Source organism: Podarcis tiliguerta (assembly GCF_965153285.1).
Source record: "Podarcis tiliguerta genome assembly, chromosome: 9".
Lineage (NCBI taxonomy): Eukaryota > Metazoa > Chordata > Lepidosauria > Squamata > Lacertidae > Podarcis > Podarcis tiliguerta.
Genome location: NC_139542.1, coordinates 39,068,349 through 39,086,516, shown reverse-complemented (window position 1 = coordinate 39,086,516; position 18,168 = coordinate 39,068,349). Strand labels below are relative to the sequence as shown.

The 18,168-nt window shown below is 40.8% G+C and overlaps 2 protein-coding genes across 8 annotated transcripts in view; both read right to left on the bottom strand.

Moving 5' to 3' along the window:
- MND1 (meiotic nuclear divisions 1) overlaps positions 1 to 7,141 on the bottom strand; it is a 33,383-nt gene extending 26,242 nt beyond the window's left edge. For both annotated transcript variants that reach the window (XM_083456746.1, XM_083456745.1), the window contains exons 1-3: positions 6,999 to 7,141; positions 3,099 to 3,164; positions 1,745 to 1,802 (exon numbers count right to left, since the gene is read on the bottom strand). In XM_083456746.1, coding sequence (XP_083312872.1) covers positions 1,745 to 1,802; positions 3,099 to 3,164; positions 6,999 to 7,001 — 127 coding nt within the window. In that variant the 5' untranslated portion in view covers positions 7,002 to 7,141. The remainder of the gene's footprint in view (positions 1 to 1,744; positions 1,803 to 3,098; positions 3,165 to 6,998) is intronic.
- Positions 7,142 to 8,535: 1,394 nt separating this feature from the next.
- Positions 8,536 to 18,168, bottom strand: part of TRIM2 (tripartite motif containing 2) — a 53,244-nt gene continuing 43,611 nt past the window's right edge. For all 6 annotated transcript variants that reach the window (XM_083457286.1, XM_083457288.1, XM_083457284.1 and 3 more), the window contains exons 11-12: positions 14,436 to 14,576; positions 8,536 to 12,987 (exon numbers count right to left, since the gene is read on the bottom strand). In XM_083457286.1, the coding sequence (XP_083313412.1) occupies positions 12,835 to 12,987; positions 14,436 to 14,576 (294 nt within the window). In that variant the 3' untranslated portion in view covers positions 8,536 to 12,834. The remainder of the gene's footprint in view (positions 12,988 to 14,435; positions 14,577 to 18,168) is intronic.

Here is an 18,168-nt window from a genome sequence, read left to right as displayed (position 1 = left end):
ATTTTTCTTCTAGTAAGGCTATTTCCTATACTATTTGATACCATCGGACCATGTTTACTCCTGGCAGGTCTCTCCTGGCTATGATGCTTCTGGCTGCTGAGAGTAGGTGGGTTAAGAGCTCTTTATAATGTGAGTGGGCATTATTATCTTGGAAGATGTCAAGTGGCCACGTCCATAGAGTTTCCAAGGGACTTATTGAACTCATTCAACAGCCATCATTGCGTGGTCATGGTATTATTATTATTTTTTTTTTATTATTATTATTATTATTATTATTATTATTATTATTATTATTATTAATTAAATTAAACTGGAAGGGGTATTGTTTTTATATTCTACCTGTTCCAAGATAATTCTGAATAGTAGCATGATGCAAGTTTTATTTATTTGGGTATCTAGCCCTTGCCATCTTAAATATCACAGCTCATTATAATTTCTAAAATAAACTAGTCAAAAGGAAATGTACACAAAGTCTCAGGCACAGAAAACCTAGCTCTAGTCTCCAAAATCAGCCCAAATAAAAGTTATTTAGTGTATTGAATCATATTGTACTCAGGGTAGCCCACTAAAATGAATGATTCTATGTTAGTAATTTCTAATAATGTCAATTGGATACAACTCATCATATCTAGAGCAGGTATGGGGAATCTCTGGCTCTTGAAATGTTGTTGGCATACAATTCCCATCTTTTCTGACTACTGGCCATGCAACCCCTGATTTAGATGTTATTCAGAGTACAGAAAATTTGTAAACAAATTTAAGACTTGTTTAAGCATTGCTGAAATTGCCTCTCTATGTCCCCCTGCTGCCCAAATCTGGCACACAGATGACATAACCACAACTGACATATTGCAGAGGGACACAGGGAATAGAACTGGTCTCTTTGGCAGGTATGTCAGAAACAATTATATGCAACATACTTTGAATTTCTAAAATGGGCTACAAAACCAAAAAAAATTAAGCATTCACCTTTTATTAAAAAAAAAATCACTTGTCTGGCCAAAGAAGAAAACAACTCCCTTCCCCCAAAGCCCATTTTTAGCATTTCAATTATGGAGCAAGAAGTGTTATATGTGTGTAGAAATTCCACACCAACAACAAGGTCAGTATGTTTTGTTTCTCCCTTGTCCCTCCCTTATCAGCCTACAGCAACTATGGGGAACTATCCAGCTTGCAGGCCTAATTCAGTCCACTGGGTCGCTCCATTTGGTCCATCAGGCTGCTCTAGTCAAGCCACACCCACACCAGGTGTGAAGCATGCAAATAAGTGGTTGGACCAAAGGGAGTCCGCAAGCACCACAGACCAGCCAATTGGCAACTCCTGCAAATACCTGTGCATAGCTTTCTGCAAGCACCGCCAACCAGGTAAGTGTCAAGGCTTGCATAACTCCATACATGGTGCTGTGCAAATCCCAACAACCAGCTGATTGACACCAAGACAAAAATGGGTTCCCTAGTGTGATTGTGACAACAGGTGATTGATATGTGGGCACCCCCATCAACCTGCCAAACTTGGCCCATGGGGCAGGGTGTGGAAGGGAGAAGTAAGGATCTGCCTGATGGTCGGATCCAGTTCCCTACCCCTCACCTACACCATGAAGAGCACAGCACTCCTATAGTTCCTTACAATACAGTTATTTAGATCACGTTCTTAAAGTTTATGCGTGAACAGGATGTGATACCCTTGCAAAACTGTTTGCTATTATGAGTAAAAGGTTGGTGGGAAGTAAGTCTAGGTACTCACTGATTCCTTTCTCTTTTGGAGCAATTTTCTCAATGTCTTTCAGTTGGAATACATCTTTCTGTCACAAATAAAATAAAAATAACATACACATCATCCATAATCACACAATGACTCTGAAATTCCTTCAATTAATCTAAGGGCTTGTGGTTTTAAGAGTAACATTTATGACTCAGTGCTCTTTGCAGCTTACATAAGTTACTGCACCACATTACTGCTTTCACATATGGGAACTGGTTATCCTTCTGATTAATTTCCTACCTGCGCCTTTCTGGGAGCAACAAAAGCTCCCAGGAATTATCTAAGGTCATATTCCGTACCATACTGTACATTGAAAGCACTCTCATACCATTTTAGCAGTCATAGCTTTCCCCCAGGGACTCTTGAGAACTGTAGTTTGTCAAGGGTTCTAGGAAATGTAGTTCTTTGAGGGTAAATTACAGTTACCAGGCCTCCTGGGAGAAGACATGACTGTTAAAGCAGTATTAATGTAGTTTAAATGTATGGTGTGAATGTGATACAAAACCACCTTACTTATTTGTGATCAAGACAAGTCTACACTTGCTACTGGGCAAATTGGAAACAGTAAATTATCCATACACACACACACACACATATACATACATACATATATATATATATATATATATATATATATATATATACATATATATATATATATATACACACATATATATATATATATATATGAAGTCTCAAGCATGAAGACATTTCTGCATTTTGGACAAACACCGACTCCCTTGGCCTAAAAAGTAAGATTAGCACCGCACCCCATAGTCACCTTTGACTGGACTTAACCATCTAGGGGTCATTTAGGTTTATGCAATTCAGAGCTACATACAGATTGATTTCTGAAAACATCTTGGAACATCTTACTTTAAAGAAAGAATGGAAAAGCTGCATCCCTTCAAAATGTTGCAGTACTCCAATTCCCAAAAGCCTGTCAGCATGGCCAATGGTTGGGGACGATGGGAGCTGTAGACCAAGAATGTGTGGGGTTTAAACACCTCCGCTTTAATTAATGCAGTCCTGGTTGTCAACCACACAGGTAGCCAACTTCAATAGGTGCTCACCATACCAGAAGGAGAATGCAGGTCAAAGGCTCTCATACTGGTTTTGGTACAGCCAGCTCTCTGTGCAAACTGAAAGTACACCCCATTGTAGTACACATCCTTTCTGACTTTATGGGGGCTTCTGGCACAAGCATTCAGTTCGCAGCAATCAGTTCTGGGCCATCCTACACACATTTGGCAACTGCATGTTTCAATTCTGGGTCAATACATGCTCACTGTGAAAACATTCATATTGTTATCTGCAACAACAAAGTATTACTTACTGTTTCAAAAAATATTTCCATCATCCGTGTTCTCTTCTCTTCAACACTCAGCCCCCTTTTCTTTGACTGAATAGGGGGGAAAACATGTTATGTTGTTGTTTATATAAACAGAGTGCTTTGGCTCAAAAGTCCCCAAAGCAGTGAATAGAATATAAATACAAAAGAAAGATACAATAAAAAACAACAATCGAACTGCTCAGTAATACACATTAACTTCCTATGCCTCCCATATGGACTGTAAGTAGTGTTTTAGTTTGGGTTCTAGTTATAAGCCTACTATGCAAGAACCTTCCACCTTGGCTTGAATCCAAATGAGTGAATTGGCTAAATCTCTGCTGGAAGGATAAAGGTCATAAATGGTGCTGAATTAAAAGATGGGAAAGAAGGGTGGCATGATACGTTGTGAGGTCATGGTGTTACACCTGGTGTGGGTCTGACAACATAAGTCCATTAAGACTTTAATTGGTATTATTAGATTATATTTTGGCCTATATAGTCAATGAACTACTAAGACCTAATTACCGGAATATGCAGAATCAGTTTCTGTTCATGTTCAGCCCTTCAGAAGAAAAGCCTGCTGTGACAACCCCCCTTGAATAAAAACTGCATGCAATTCTGAGAATATGAGTGGGAATGCACATTCAGAGCAATCTCCTGGGTTTTCTTTGCAGCAGTTGCTGGCACTTTAATTTTTTAAAAGGAGCTTAGCAATTAGCTGTTACAGGGAAAGCCAAGGGTCGAAGGGGAACCCATAATGGTATGTACACGACTTACATTTGAATGAATCCTAAATATTGCTAGCCTGTCCTACACTGCAAACCTATACATGTCTATACTGAATTCGGTGGGACACTCTTCCAGGTAAGCATATGATTCCACCATTCATTATCCACCACAAGCATTATCAAGCATGATGACCCACATTCAGAATATTGGCAGGCAGCACATTTAGGATGAGTAACAACATTTGAAACAATGACTAACACCACCTGCAATATAAGCTTCTTCTTTTTAAGTAAACTACCACAGAATTGTTTGCTTACTCCAAGCCTCTCTTCCCTTGCCTCTCTCATCTATGCCATGCCAAGAGATGGCATACAATAGGAAAATATGAGACTTTCCAGAATAATCAATACATTTTGATTACTTGATACTTTTGTATTTACATGTCTCCTTAGAAGTCACACTTCCTTCAGTTGGATATATTCCAAATTAAGCATGCACAGGGTTGCTATGCACGGCTCATTTCCAGTACAGTGGTACCTCTCTTTAGAACTTAATTTGTTCCGGAGGTCTGTTCTTATCCTGAAACCGTTCTTAACCTGAGGTACCACTTTAGCTAATGGGGCCTCCCACTGCCGGCGTGAGATTTCTGAGGTAAAGTTTTTAACCTGAGGTACTACTTCCAGGTTAGCAGAGTCTGTAACCTGAAGTGTTTGTAACCCGAAGCATTTGTAACCCATTGTACCACTGTAATAGAATGCATATTTTTAAGGAAGCAGCAACATCAGTAACCGCCATTCACACAGCAAGAGGGCTGTTCGCCCCCCCGCAGCAGCAGCAACATCCTCAGTAATATATAAATGTGTGTCGCAGTGGCCTTGTAAATGAGACCACAATATACTTGCCTGCAAACAAAACAAACCATAGCCCTGAAAGAGCTTGTATAGTCTGTGTTTCCATACTGGTTGCAGAGTAGGCGGAATGCCTTGTCTGTGACCAGCATGGAAACACAAAATAATGGCATAGGCTATTTTTTTTAAAAAAAAGCTTTTTCTTCAATGGGTTTGGAGAAAAGACACAGCTGAGTTTACTTAATCCACAGAAACCAAGTGGACTGGAGGAGAAGAAACCGAGAGAGATCTACCTCTCTTCCATCAGCCAATTCACTCACCTGCACAAAATTCCTAGTTGCCTGTGGCTACCAGGCAAAATATTACATACACGGCTGGGACACATGCTCTGTTATATATGTTATAACTGGGGAGCATAACACAAAAACTAAAATGCACTTGGGAGACATACTGCATAAAAAAGTCTCAAGCCACAGTGTGGAAAAAAATCCTTTCAATCTCTTGGGGAAGCAAGTTAAGTAAACATGCCAGAATGTGGGTTTTCAACCGAAAGCAGTGACAAGATGCAATATTAAGTTTCTGTCCTACAGAGAGTTCTGTTATACTTGCCTGGAAATGCTGACATCTACATGCTCTTTAACCCAGTGTGGTTTTACTTGTGATTCTCAGAATGTGTGAGAAGCAACAGGTGTTATAAGTGTTAAAAACTGAGCAGCATGAGAACTTTAGAGGAGCTGCTGGCAGCAGGACTGAAGAGAGGTTGTGGTAACTGACCTGCTCAACCCAGAGGTTTTTAACCCCTCATTTCATTTACTGAGCGGTGCTAGTCTGCAAGGTATTTCCTGCAGGTTCATGGCACTGCAATGTGGATAAGCAGCTGCATCTCTACCAGTTGTGCGCATGAAAGCCTACTACTTGCAAACCAGACAAAGAATAATAATTAAAATTTATCATACAGGATGCTGGCATTGTAAGTCAGCTTCCCACATGTTCCTGCGTGTCTTCCTTTTCATTGAAACTTACTTGTTGAGTATGTGCACTATAATCAAAGGCTATGGAGAAATGAACAACTGGTCATTCAAACTTATGCTATAGTCCATGCACAAAGACCAGGAGCTTGCTGCCTTTCTCAAGTATGCAAGCAGGTTTTGGGGAAAAATTTAAATATTTAGACCACTCCCATCTCAAAAGCTTAACGTGAAAATATCATTAGAAATCCATACGAACATTTCACACATTGGATGAGCAGTCTTCCAGCCATAAATCCACAGACCTTCCGGGGTCCCTCCGAATGAAACTCACTGACTGCTGGTGGTCCCCGGACCCGTTATACCTTGTCTGGTATAAACCACTATGAATGCCTCAATGGCACACTGCTGAATACAACTACAAAAAGGACACCTATCTCACCCGTTTATCTAGCTAAGGTTTGCTTATCTCCCATCAAAATCAATGCCTGTCTTCAGAGTGACGTCACCCCCCCCCCCCACCATTCTGACCGCAGGCACGATGACACAATTCACTGTCACTTTCGGCCCTAGCCCACCTCGCAGGGTTGTTGAGAGGACAACATGGAAGATCGTTCGGGGGGCTGTCTTGGAAGAAAGACGGGATATATATAGAGAGAGAGTGTGTAAAGGGACCCCTGACTATTAGGTCCAGTCGTGGCCGACTCTGGGGTTACTGGCCGAGGGAGCCGGCGTGCAGCTTCCGGGTCATGTGGCCAGCATGATTAAGCCACTTCTGGCGAACCAGAGCAGCGCATGGAAACGCCGGTTACCTTCCCACCAGAGTGGTACCTATTTATCTACTTGCACTTTGACGTGCTTTCAAACTGCTAGGTTGGCAGGAGCTGGGACTGAGCAACGGGAGCTCACCTCACCCCATCGTGGGGATTTGAACCGCCGACCTTCGACCTTCTGATCGGCAAGTCCTAGGACCTGTGGTTTAACCCACAGCGCCACCCGTGTCCCTTATATATACAGAATATATATATATGTGTGTGTGTGTGTATAGTATATATGGGAAAGAAGTGCCACATATATATGGGAAAGAAGTCCATTAATGTGGATTTTTCTGAGGCAGCTGGGCTCTCATATAAAGAAAGGGAGCGGGAGAGCTACTTTAAAGGGTCGCGCCCTCCTCGCTGCGCCTGCCGAATAGCCGCCTGCGCCGACCCCACGAGCAGCGCATTCCACCCGCTCCACTGCAACCTGAACCCGCCCTCAGCCACAGCATCCCCGCCGCCCAGGGAACCGGTTGGCGGCGCAGGAGGAGCCCGGCAAGAGCGCGGAGAGCCCAAGAGTCGGCGGCGGCGATAGCTTACCATGTCTCTTCCTTCCCTCCCCGGATGGCGGGAATTTGAGTTTGAGAGGAAAGAGACGCCGACACTGCTCCGCCCCCTCCCTCCCTGCTACGCTACCGCCACCTGGCGCCTTTAAGGAGGTACTGCAGCCCCGCCGAGCCGGCCCTGCGTTTATAACTCGCCGCCGCCTCTCTCGCTCCACCCTTATCTCCATAGAGCTAGGTGTGAGAAAAGTGGGAGAGGCGCGCGCCAGAGAACACAGTTCCGGGAACGTTTTCACTGGCTTTCCTTAATCCCCCGCCCTCCTAAAATGGACGTCGCTGTAGCCAAGCTCTTTGCATCTCAGTTGCTGGGTTTGGATTACAGATACGTTTGCTTGCTTGTTTTCCGTGGAGGGTTTGAGGGTTTTTTCCCCCCGTTGTTGATTTGCTCTTTATTTGTTATTACGTTTTTAATGACCGCTGTTGGTAACAGTATGTTGCAAACTCGCACAGTGAGTTAGTTAGTTATCTAAATAAAGTTATTAATAAGCCCACAATATAGACGTCTGGAACAAGGAACAAAATTGGAAAGGGGATCTCTCTCGCGTTCATTTGTCCTTCAACAAACGCGCAGCAGCATAAAACAGTAGCGCGTTTTCAGTCTGGAAAATAAAAGGACCACGCTTCAGCCGGCTTCCGGGACTCTAATCTAAGCCCCCCCCCCCCCAAAGTCTATGTCCTGCAGCACTTTTTTTGCACGGTGGTTTCTACATCTGACAAGAGCGAGAAAACCTATCTGCAGTATTCTGCTATGCCTCCAATGCAATCCCACATAAGTAGTAGTATGTCTACCTGCAAAGATTATGAAACACAGTTAATTCACACGAGAACCTTTGAAAGGATGTGGTGCTTCTTTTATTTAAAGACATTAGTATACCACTTCACTGTAAATAAAACCTCTAAACAGCCATCTTAAAAGCGCAAATGCAGCTTGCCTCACTACCACAAATCATGCAGTAGGTTTTTCTTTCTGCATTTGCAGAAATCGAAGGGTTCGTTCAGTCAGAATTAGCAACAGTGCTATCTACAGAATAAAAGTCTGTTTGTTTCCGTTACATGCTTCCTGTACATTGGTAAACCAACAAAGTAATCCTAAAAGTCTCAAGTGCTACTTTTATAAAGAAAACTGGACACTTATACAGACTTTTTGCTACTTGGGCAACCAGGACACATAAAAACACTATCAGCTACTTACTGTACTATAAACCTCCAGTAGGTGCACTGGTAGCAGAGTTTCTCAGCCAGTTCACAGCTCCTGAAATTTCAAATTTCATGCTAAACATGTGGATATCAGGGCCTGAAGTCTGGATCTTAGCACAACCGCTTTGCCTTGGGTGTACGTATGTGTGGAGACGACCTAATGTTCATTAGAATGCCTTCCCTTCTACTTCTTTGTATATGTGTTATAAAATTATGTTCTTCAGTATACTGTATATTCTTCTGCCCTATTAACAAGAAGTGCTCAAAAAAAATACAAACAAATCAATACAACATTGAAAAAAAAAAGGAAACACACATTATTCATTTATTTTTATTTCTGGGGTTTGTGCATGATAAAAGATACACATTTGACTGAATTTTCCTATTGTTCCAACACAAGGTATTTTCTTTTCAGCTTTCTCTGTTAGATAAAGCATAAAAATACCATGGCATACACAAAGCTAAACCTACACACAAACACTCTTCAATGAACACCTTTCATCCTCAGCCTTAACTAGACATAGTTTATATTTCTTCTCAACAAGAGAGGGTGCATGGCTGTGGTGGGAAAGAAAGAAAAATTGACTTAAGATACTTCAGCATCGTTTTCAGAGAGTGCAAGACTTTATAGCATTCTTTAAACAAAACATATGAAACTGGCTTACAAAGCTGGAATGTACAAAAAAAGTCGTTCACTCCAAGGACTGGAAAGGTACAACATATTGAACAATTCAGTTTCTAGCGCAGGGAGATTACAATACACGATGCACATTATGGAACATTCCCATGTCATAAAGCAAGAAAGCAAACCACCAGGGTTAAGGCTGTGTTGCTCACAAACATCCACTTAAGCGTGGTACATTCATCGGAAACTACCACCATTTTGGAATCATCCTATGCTAAATACAAACATCTTCCATACATTCTCCAAACACAGACCTTGAAAATCATTGCTCACAGTTCATCTTCAACAGCATTTTCAATGGACATTAACATTTTGTTTCTTACTGTCATCCATTAAAAAGAAAATTAAAAAATTCATTTCCTCACACAACAAGCATAACTTAATGGGCACTTGTTTTCATTATGGCAACACTAGATCCTTAGTCATCAAAGAAAAAAAATCAGCTGTAAAGTTGAAAGCCCTGTAATGTTTACGAAGGACAACAACAATAGACAATATTTTTCTTGCTACTTTGCTGAAACTTTAAATCAGTGTAAAAACTTTACTAGTATTTATCAGTTTTCCTTTTTTACAGTTTAAAAAAATCATTCAATGTACAGTTTGCGAGTTTATTGAAAAATGAACTGACAACATTTTTAGGCTTATTTTTAGCAAGTGTTTACCTTAATTAAACACATGTACTTGCTCTGCTTGTGATGCATTTACTACTTATTACTCTACCTTTGGGCACCACTTGACAGAAGATGGACACTTCAAACATAAACCAGAATCATCAAAAAAACACCATGGGGCAACCTTTTACTACCAATCCATTTTAAGTCTGTAGTGCAGATGTGTCCTAGGCTATGGGTTTGGCAGTGTAAGTGGGGATGGGTCATGCCTTAGATCAGGGATTGGGGAACGTGTGGCCCTCCATATGTTGCAATACAGATTCCATCATCTCTGATCACTGGCCCATGGGGCTGATTGAAGTTAAGAGTCCAACAATATCAGCAAAGCCACAGGTGCCTTACCCCTGCCTTTGTAAACTCTGTAATTCTGGCAAATGTTTGCCCGGGCCCCCAAAAACGACTTTAAAAAAAGAAGTTACATTTATACAATGGTTATTTTTTCATTTCTTTGATCAGCTAACCAGGTAAAGGGCAACAATTGTGAACAACTGGAAATTGGTGAGCAAGAAACATTTTGATTATTGCTAGCTAATTTTCAAACGCTCATTTTGCCCCCTGCTCAGTTAGCTGATGTTGCTAAGCTTTCAAAATATCATCTGGCAAAAACATGAAATTCAACAATGCTCCAGACTAGCACCAGTTTGTAAATAGTGTGCATCACCAACAGATTATAAATCTTAACAATTCATCAAGGAAGAACCAGGATCTTTAAAATTAAAAAAAAAGTTAGATATTGAGGGAAAGGCCACATTACCCTTAACATATGTTAGCTTTGTTGTAAAGGAAATAAGCAATAATTAAAATTTGATTTGGTAGTACATACAACATTACTAAGGTATTATTTACTAGGATTAAGAAACAATTACTTTAGGAAAGCATTTGAAGGACAATGTCCGCATGCATGAAATGGTCTCCAAGTGTGAATTTATAACAATTTAAATTTGTATGCTTCCCTAATACAATTCACTGGGAAGGGCTCCTACAAAAATTCCATTGAGATGTAAGCACAGATCTTCACTTGAAGTGAAAAGGTATTATGATGGACAGTTGTGCTCCTAGATCCAGTTTAAGAAATTGCCGAACTAAGAACAGTAACATTCAAGTGAATATTTCCTTTTGTCACAAGAACATGTTTATAAAAGCATAAGCGTCTAAAATTTTAAGCCAGATTGGTTTGACAATATGTTGTGAATTACGTCTATAGTAATAACATACTTAACAGTTTGTGAGTTCCTTTATATTAAAAGTTCAATAACAATTACGAGACAGCTTAAGGTTTTTTTGTTTTGTTTTTGCTTGCATGGCTTAATAAATACATATAAAACTGTAAATAGGATATCCCTTTTCACAAAGAATTTAAATAGATTTCAAGGTGGTTCAGTGTCTGAGACTAACAGCATGCAGTGTCTGTCTATTGCCTTTGCAGACACTCAAAAATATTAATCCAGGAACCATAAATTTAGATTCTTAACATCACTCATTTAAGTTTATTTTATAACAGGAAGTGAGAAGGAGTATAAGCCTTTAAACAGTGCTTATCTATTCCTTAGTTTGAAACAACCAACTTTTTAGCTACTGGTTTGTGGGCAAAGTAGGTAATAATCTTCATTTTTGCAAGTCTTCTCATTGTACTCATTATTTAAATGTTTTAAGGCTCTACCCACCCCAAAAGTGCAGGCTGGCTGATATTAAGATTCCACCCTGACAGGTCAAACTAAAGATCAAGAAGAAAAACGTAAAATTTGGGATTCACGAACCACACCATCAGAAATCTTCTTGCGTAAGGCCAGAGGCAATTCGTGACCCCACACTGCTGTCAAATGTATTTTTCTTCTCACCTGATGTAACAACGTAGGCAAAAGTGTATTTGATGGAAATAACTTAAGCAGAAGGAGAAAACACATTGCAAGCACTGAGGTGAATCTGATAATTATAAGTTGCAAGACTTGTATGTGGGAAGGGGAAGAGAGGGAAATAGACCCTTTCAGAACATTCTCTCATACACAGGGTTATGTGCATTCCTGTTTGTTATCACCTACATTTATGCTCCTTGTTCTTTTGTTCCCCACACTACATGCACATATGAGGGAGGAAGTCATGAACAGTTTTTGAAATCCCTCTGTAGAACACTCTCGCACTCATAAGGATCTTCCAAGACTTGTTCAATTAATTCTGATGCTCAGTCTTTCTGGAATTCAAACAAATGCACAACTGGTTTGGTAACCCTTGGTTTTACCCAAAATGAAACAAACAAACAAAAAAACTGTCGACCACCAAACTCTCCTTTGGTTGCACAAGGCAGGCCCTCAGATGTGGTACATGTGTGGCTTATTATCCTATGTGAAAATGGGCAACTGGAACAAAGCAGATTGCTTTCATAAACCATAGCAAGAACCTGTCTGAAACACGGGTGTCAGGTGTGAAGCTAGCGAGGTTGACCAAATGGCAATTAACTTCCTAATGAATCAGTACAGCGCTAATAGGAAACTGATTTTATGAAGTGCCAGCCGTAATCTATCCCTATTGGAATATATTCCCATAGCTTTTTAGAAGTTTCAGGTTTCCGGAAAAATCCCTACAACACACACTGAGCAGTAGGAAAATTGATAAACATGTACATCAATCCCACAGAGGGCAAGAAGTTTGCATTGATTTTTATAGTGCTAGAAGTTAAGATGTGTTAGGTCTGACAGGAAGGGCTAACCATATCTCTTTACTAAAAGAAACTACTCATTACAGTTACTAAGACTGAAGAATGTTACAAGTGTAATACTTACTAGCGCTATGCGATCTAGAAGACTCCCAGACTTCCTGCTGGGTTAAATAATGCTCTACAGTAACAATTTCCAAAAATGGAAGCTTTAAACAAGTGCTCCCATTCACATGTTAAATAAACGCTTTAGATCATGTTACTTTTAAAATTCTTTTCCCTCCTTCAGAACCTCACCCCCCCCCAGTCAATTACATGAATGCCTGATCTACAAGCCGCAGTTCACATGTCTAGTATCCCATTGTCTCTAAATTCGGTGGGGAGGGAAGAGGGTCTTAATTATTAATCCTTATAATCAGTTCAGTGCGTAACGTATGAGGTGCAAGTCCTATGTAAACAAGGTAGGTTTGGAAATTAAAAAAAACAAAAACTGGAGACTCCTTCAGTATTAAAATTGAAATATTTAAGAAGTAGACATCCTACACACAAAAAAAGATCTATGTTGGCCCTCAGAGGCTAGTAACTTCTTGAGCAGGAGCCGCCGCAGTTGTTACTGTAAGTATCGATAGACTTTGAAGCAGTGATTGCCAGAGTCTGCAACTACAACATGACCATCTGAAGTAAGGGCCAAACCTTGGGGACCATAAAGTGGATCGGCAGATGTGTTAATATAGGATAAAAAGGATCCACTCCCATCAAAAACCTGCGAAAAAGGCAAAAAGAGAATGTCAGCCAAAGACAGTGAACTGTGGATACCTAGAAGCTAATATGCATAAATGCAGGCAGCCACGCAGATTCACATGAAGTAAATAGAATTGTAGAAGGTGGCAAAGTCACCAACTATGACCCTATCTGCTGAAAGTCTGCCATGGTCACACCCAGACTAGACTGACATAATTTAATCTGCCTGAGGCTGTATTTAGAGATAGTTCACAGCCACCCAGAGTGGCTGGGGAAACCCAGTCAGATGGGCGGGTATAACAACAACCACCACAGGAATGCAGCTGCAAAGATGCTTGCTGGGACCTAGGCTCAGAGCACAGGCACACCAATACTTTCTAATCATTTTCAGGCTCAATTTAAAGCTCTGGCATTGCTGTTTGAAGCTCTAAACATTTTGGGAACAGGTTACCTGAAGGGCTGTCTGCACCCATAGAAAACTCTCAGACCTGCCTTTGAGAGCCACCAGACTGGTGGGCATCAGAGACAGAGCCTTTTCAACAGTGGCCCAAATAACCTTGGAATTCTCTCCCAGTACATATGGCCCATCTTAATATAAATTTTAAAAAACTGTTTTGAACTCTATTCTCTTAAAAGTGCCCTGGGTTGAGTACTAAATTGCTTGAAATAGCTGCTGCTTTTCTTAAGTTTTTCTGTAATTGGGTTTTATAGGTATATTACAACTTGGTTTATGGAGTAACTTGGTTTATCTTCTGTAAATTGCCTTAGGAGGGCTGTGTCCTGAAACGTAGAACATCCAAGTATTTTAAATTGAATCAATCTATTATCTATGCTCTGCCCTATCTAGTTCTCTGCTACCAGGTTAAAACAGGAAACATTTCCTGCTGCTGTTGTGTTTAGCGGCTTGGAGTTCTTAGAAATAAGAACCTGGACTCAGGTTATGCTTGTTAAGACTTAAGAGGTTTATTTTAGAATTCTTTCCTAACATACAGGCTGGCATTTCCCTTACATTAAATCATTCTTTAATTCAGATCTTGTGTGTGAGTCCTTTTATTGGGTACAAGGGGAGATAAAGGGTAATATACCGGTAATCATGCATTCAGACAATGCTTTGGAGTTTCCACTCCTCTCAGAAGGATGTGTTTAGATCCTAACATGGGCACACCTTTAATCCTGACATATGCTTCTTACCAGCTGAAGAGCCACAAGTTCCCCTTCCCTTAACTACACAGCTACTCCATTACTCATTGATATTTTCTCTCCTGAGCACAATAAGGTGCTATGCTTATCTCAGAGGAAGAATGAGTTGGAAAGTCAATGGGACTCTTACTTCATTTGTAAATATGCAAGAGACTGTGTTGTAGTTGAACATTTTGGAGATGGGATGCTTGGACCCGAAGATGAGGAAACATCCCCATCCAAACAACATACATCATACTGAGCCAACTAACTTAAAAATCACTTGTTCACCTGTATTCGACTGTTTCCCCAGTCTGCTACAATAATATTTCCATTAGAATCTACAGCTACTCCTGTTGGAGCGTTGAACTGTCCATTCCCTTCTCCATTAGATCCAAATTTCAACATGAATTCACCTTCCTGGTTAAATACCTGAATAAATTAAAAATAAATAAATCAAGACACAAATTATATAGTACTTGATGATGATGGTTAAGAGCCTAAAGCCAAAACTAAATAGTTATCATCCTCAGACGTATAAATCAAAACCTAATGGAAGACAAACATTCCCTTTCTGAGGCAACAGGAAGAAACCAAGTCATAGACAAAAGTATAGTTAAACCAACCAAAAATGACAGTACTGTCTGCAGAAGAAAATTATAGCAATCTGTGCAAGAAGGAACCAGCAAGTTGTTGTTTTGTAAAGCCTAAAATATTAAAGCCATCCTAAGCTGCTGACACACAGTGGCTTAGCTGAACAAACAAGGGTCTTAAGTCTACTGGGAGCTAAGCCATGGGTGCTTGTGTTAAGTGTGAACCCGGACTCATTGCTTATCTCTCCCAAACAAAGCCTGTGTTGAAAGCCACAAACAAACCCTGGTTACAGTTCATTATTTGCTTGCAAGAAGAAATTATTCTCACACACACAAAAACCATTTTTTGTTTTTCTGTAACAGGATCCTATTGCAAACACATATAGGATTGCACTGCACATCTCTGGATCAGGTCACATGTAGCAGCAAGCCATTGTTTGGTATTGCAGGCACAAGCTAGAATAAGCCATAGTGACTCAAGCTCATGCATTCTCCCCTCCTTCTGTGTGGCTGGGAAAGGGGTTCCCATCAGAATTGACTTTCACTTTCTCCTAATCTTATCATTGCAAGCAAACCAAAGATGGTGATTCAATGAGGGTAGGGAGCACCCAGGTTAATTTAAGAAGCCAGCTTCAAAGGAGCGGAGTTTGTAGCTGGCTTGTTTTGAAACAGGCCAGAATTAGTTATCAACCACTATCTTTGGTTTGCACACAATGGCAACCCAATTTAGGGAATGTAAAGCTGCCAAGTCCTCCTCCCAGCTGCATATCACGAGTTTTTAGGGATTTTTGAATGTTTTATGTAGTTTTTATGTAGTTTTATGTAGTTTTTATGTAGTTTTATGTAGTTTTTATGTAGTATTATGTAGTTTTTCAATTTCATTGTTCTGCATGGGACAATAAAGATATCGTATATCGTATATTGTATATCATATATATATGAAGAGGGTGGGCATACAAGCCAAAGTCTCACTCATGCTCACTCCAACTCATGCCCATAGTGCTAAACCATGGTTAGCATTACACACTCATTTGTGCAATGCAGTTCCTTCTTATTCTTCTCTTCCCAACAGCCCTCTGTACACTCCCAACATCTGTTCTGGAGGATTGGGGTGTCCTCCAGAACAGATTTGTTGGGGAGGTGTTGGGGGGCCTGGAGGGTGGGAAGAGAAACTAGAAGTCCCATCATGCAAACATTTTTTTTCCAATTCCAAAAATTGAAAGATGCCCAGTATCACAGAATTAATGTCATGTATGCCCATTTTTAAACAAGAGCCCCAAATCCAATTTCCTAGTGCATCCTCCCTCCCACGTGGGGGTTTCCTTTCACTGTAATCAGTAACATTCCCACGCATGGAGAGCTGAAGGGGGGGGGATTTGCTTTCCTAGCAATTTAAAATTAAACTGTTTCTGTTAGCTAATTGTTTGTTTGTGTGTATATATATATATATATATATATATTTGCTTTCGTAGATTTTCACGGGTACAGGAATGCAGGTTTTGGTGTCCTCGGGTGTCTTCCCGTGTAAAAGTTGGGGTGTCTAGGCGACGTTTCGACGAGGTCTCACTCGTCATCTTCAGGCTGGTGCTTTCGGCTTCTTGTTACTGGAACAGAGCAGGATCTCAGTGTTTGAGTTCCTATAAATACTGTTGAGGAGGTGTGGTGTATAGCCTCCAATGTTCTGGGCAGAGAGGAGGTTCCCAGGCTAGTGTGCCTTTTCTTCTTTTGTTCCTTAATTACTTGAGGGATATCTTGAGTGATTTCTTGAGTGATTTCCTGAATCCCACTTAGGTGGGTCATTAGGTGTGGATTAGTTGCTAAAGCCTTCGTGTCTTGAACTCTTGAACTTTGTGAAGAGTTTTTCTGAGAAGATGGCTGTACTGCACTTGGTTGTGCTCTGGCTTGGCTTCGTGTATAGGGGCGAGCTGTGGTTTTGTGGCCTGTGCCAGCCAAATCTGTGTAGGGATTGCAGGGGGGTGCAGCATCCGGAGGTGCCACCCTGGTTTGGCTACTGGATGGTGTCTGTAATTTATCTGTGGAGAGGGTCTGGGTTTGGGTCTGGTGTGGTTGATTGGTGATGGCGTTCTGTGTGCCTCTGGATCTGGTGTCAGATTTTGTGGGGAGGGCTAATTTCCAGATGTCTGGCAAGCGGGATGTGTCGTCACGCTTGTTCATGTTGTGAGGGTGTTTCTCTATCTCGATGGCTTCCATGATTATTCTCTTGTGGTGATGTTCCATGTTAAAGAGCAATTTGGAATCTGCAAAATTAATTTCGTGTCCTGTTTCTTTCATGTGTTGGAAAAGAGAGGAAGTTTTTTCTTCTTTTTTGACGGCATTCTTGTGTTCTGCGATACGTGCATTTATTCGTCTGTTTGTTTGTCCAATGTACGTGGCTGGGCAGACTTTGCAGGGTATTTCATAGACCCCTTGGTTTTCCAACTGAATTTTATCCTTGGGGTTTCTGAGGATATTGGCTATTTTTTGGTTGGTGCAAAAGGCTGTTTTGATATTGTGTTTATGGAGGATTTTGCTAATTTTATCTGTAGTGCCCTTGATATAAGGAAGGAGGGCTATGCCATTGTTTTCTTCTGTGTCTTGGTTTTTGGGGGGTGTTTCTTTTTGGATTAGCTTCGTAACCCTGTTTTGCTGGTATCCATTGGCAATTAACACATTTGAGAGATTCTGTAATTCAGTTGTCAAGTGGTCTTCGTCAGCCAGGCGTTTGGTTCTGGAGATGAGAGTCTTGGCTACGGAGTTTATTTGTGCAGGGTGGTGGTGTGATTGTGCATGTAAGTAGCGGTTGGTGTGTGTTTTTTTCCGGTAGATAGTGTGTCCTAGGGAGCCATCAGGTTTTTTGTAGATTAGGACGTCAAGGAAGGGAAGTTGGTTGTTGGCTTCTATTTCCATAGTGAATTGTATTTTGGGGTGTAGGCTGTTGAGATGTGTGAGGAAGCTATCCAGTTTTTCCTTCCCGTGTGGCCAAATTACAAAGGTGTCGTTCTCTGCCCAGGTCAATGTTCTCTGCCCAGAACATTGGAGGCTATACACCACACCTCCTCAACAGTATTTATAGGAACTCAAACACTGAGATCCTGCTCTGTTCCAGTAACAAGAAGCCGAAAGCACCAGCCTGAAGATGACGAGTGAGACCTCGTCGAAACGTCGCCTAGACACCCCAACTTTTACACGGGAAGACACCCGAGGACACCAAAACCTGCATATATATATATATATATATATATTAACCAGAACCATAAGTATGCACGAAAGCTTGGCTTCATGACAACTTTATAATACAATCCATGCTTCTCAATAAAATTATATTTGCATGCTTCCATTTCCTTGTATTTTGGGTATGATACATAGTAGACTGTCCTGTGTAAATGAAATGTGGCAACATTTACATAGGAGTTAGCAGAAGGTCAAGGCCA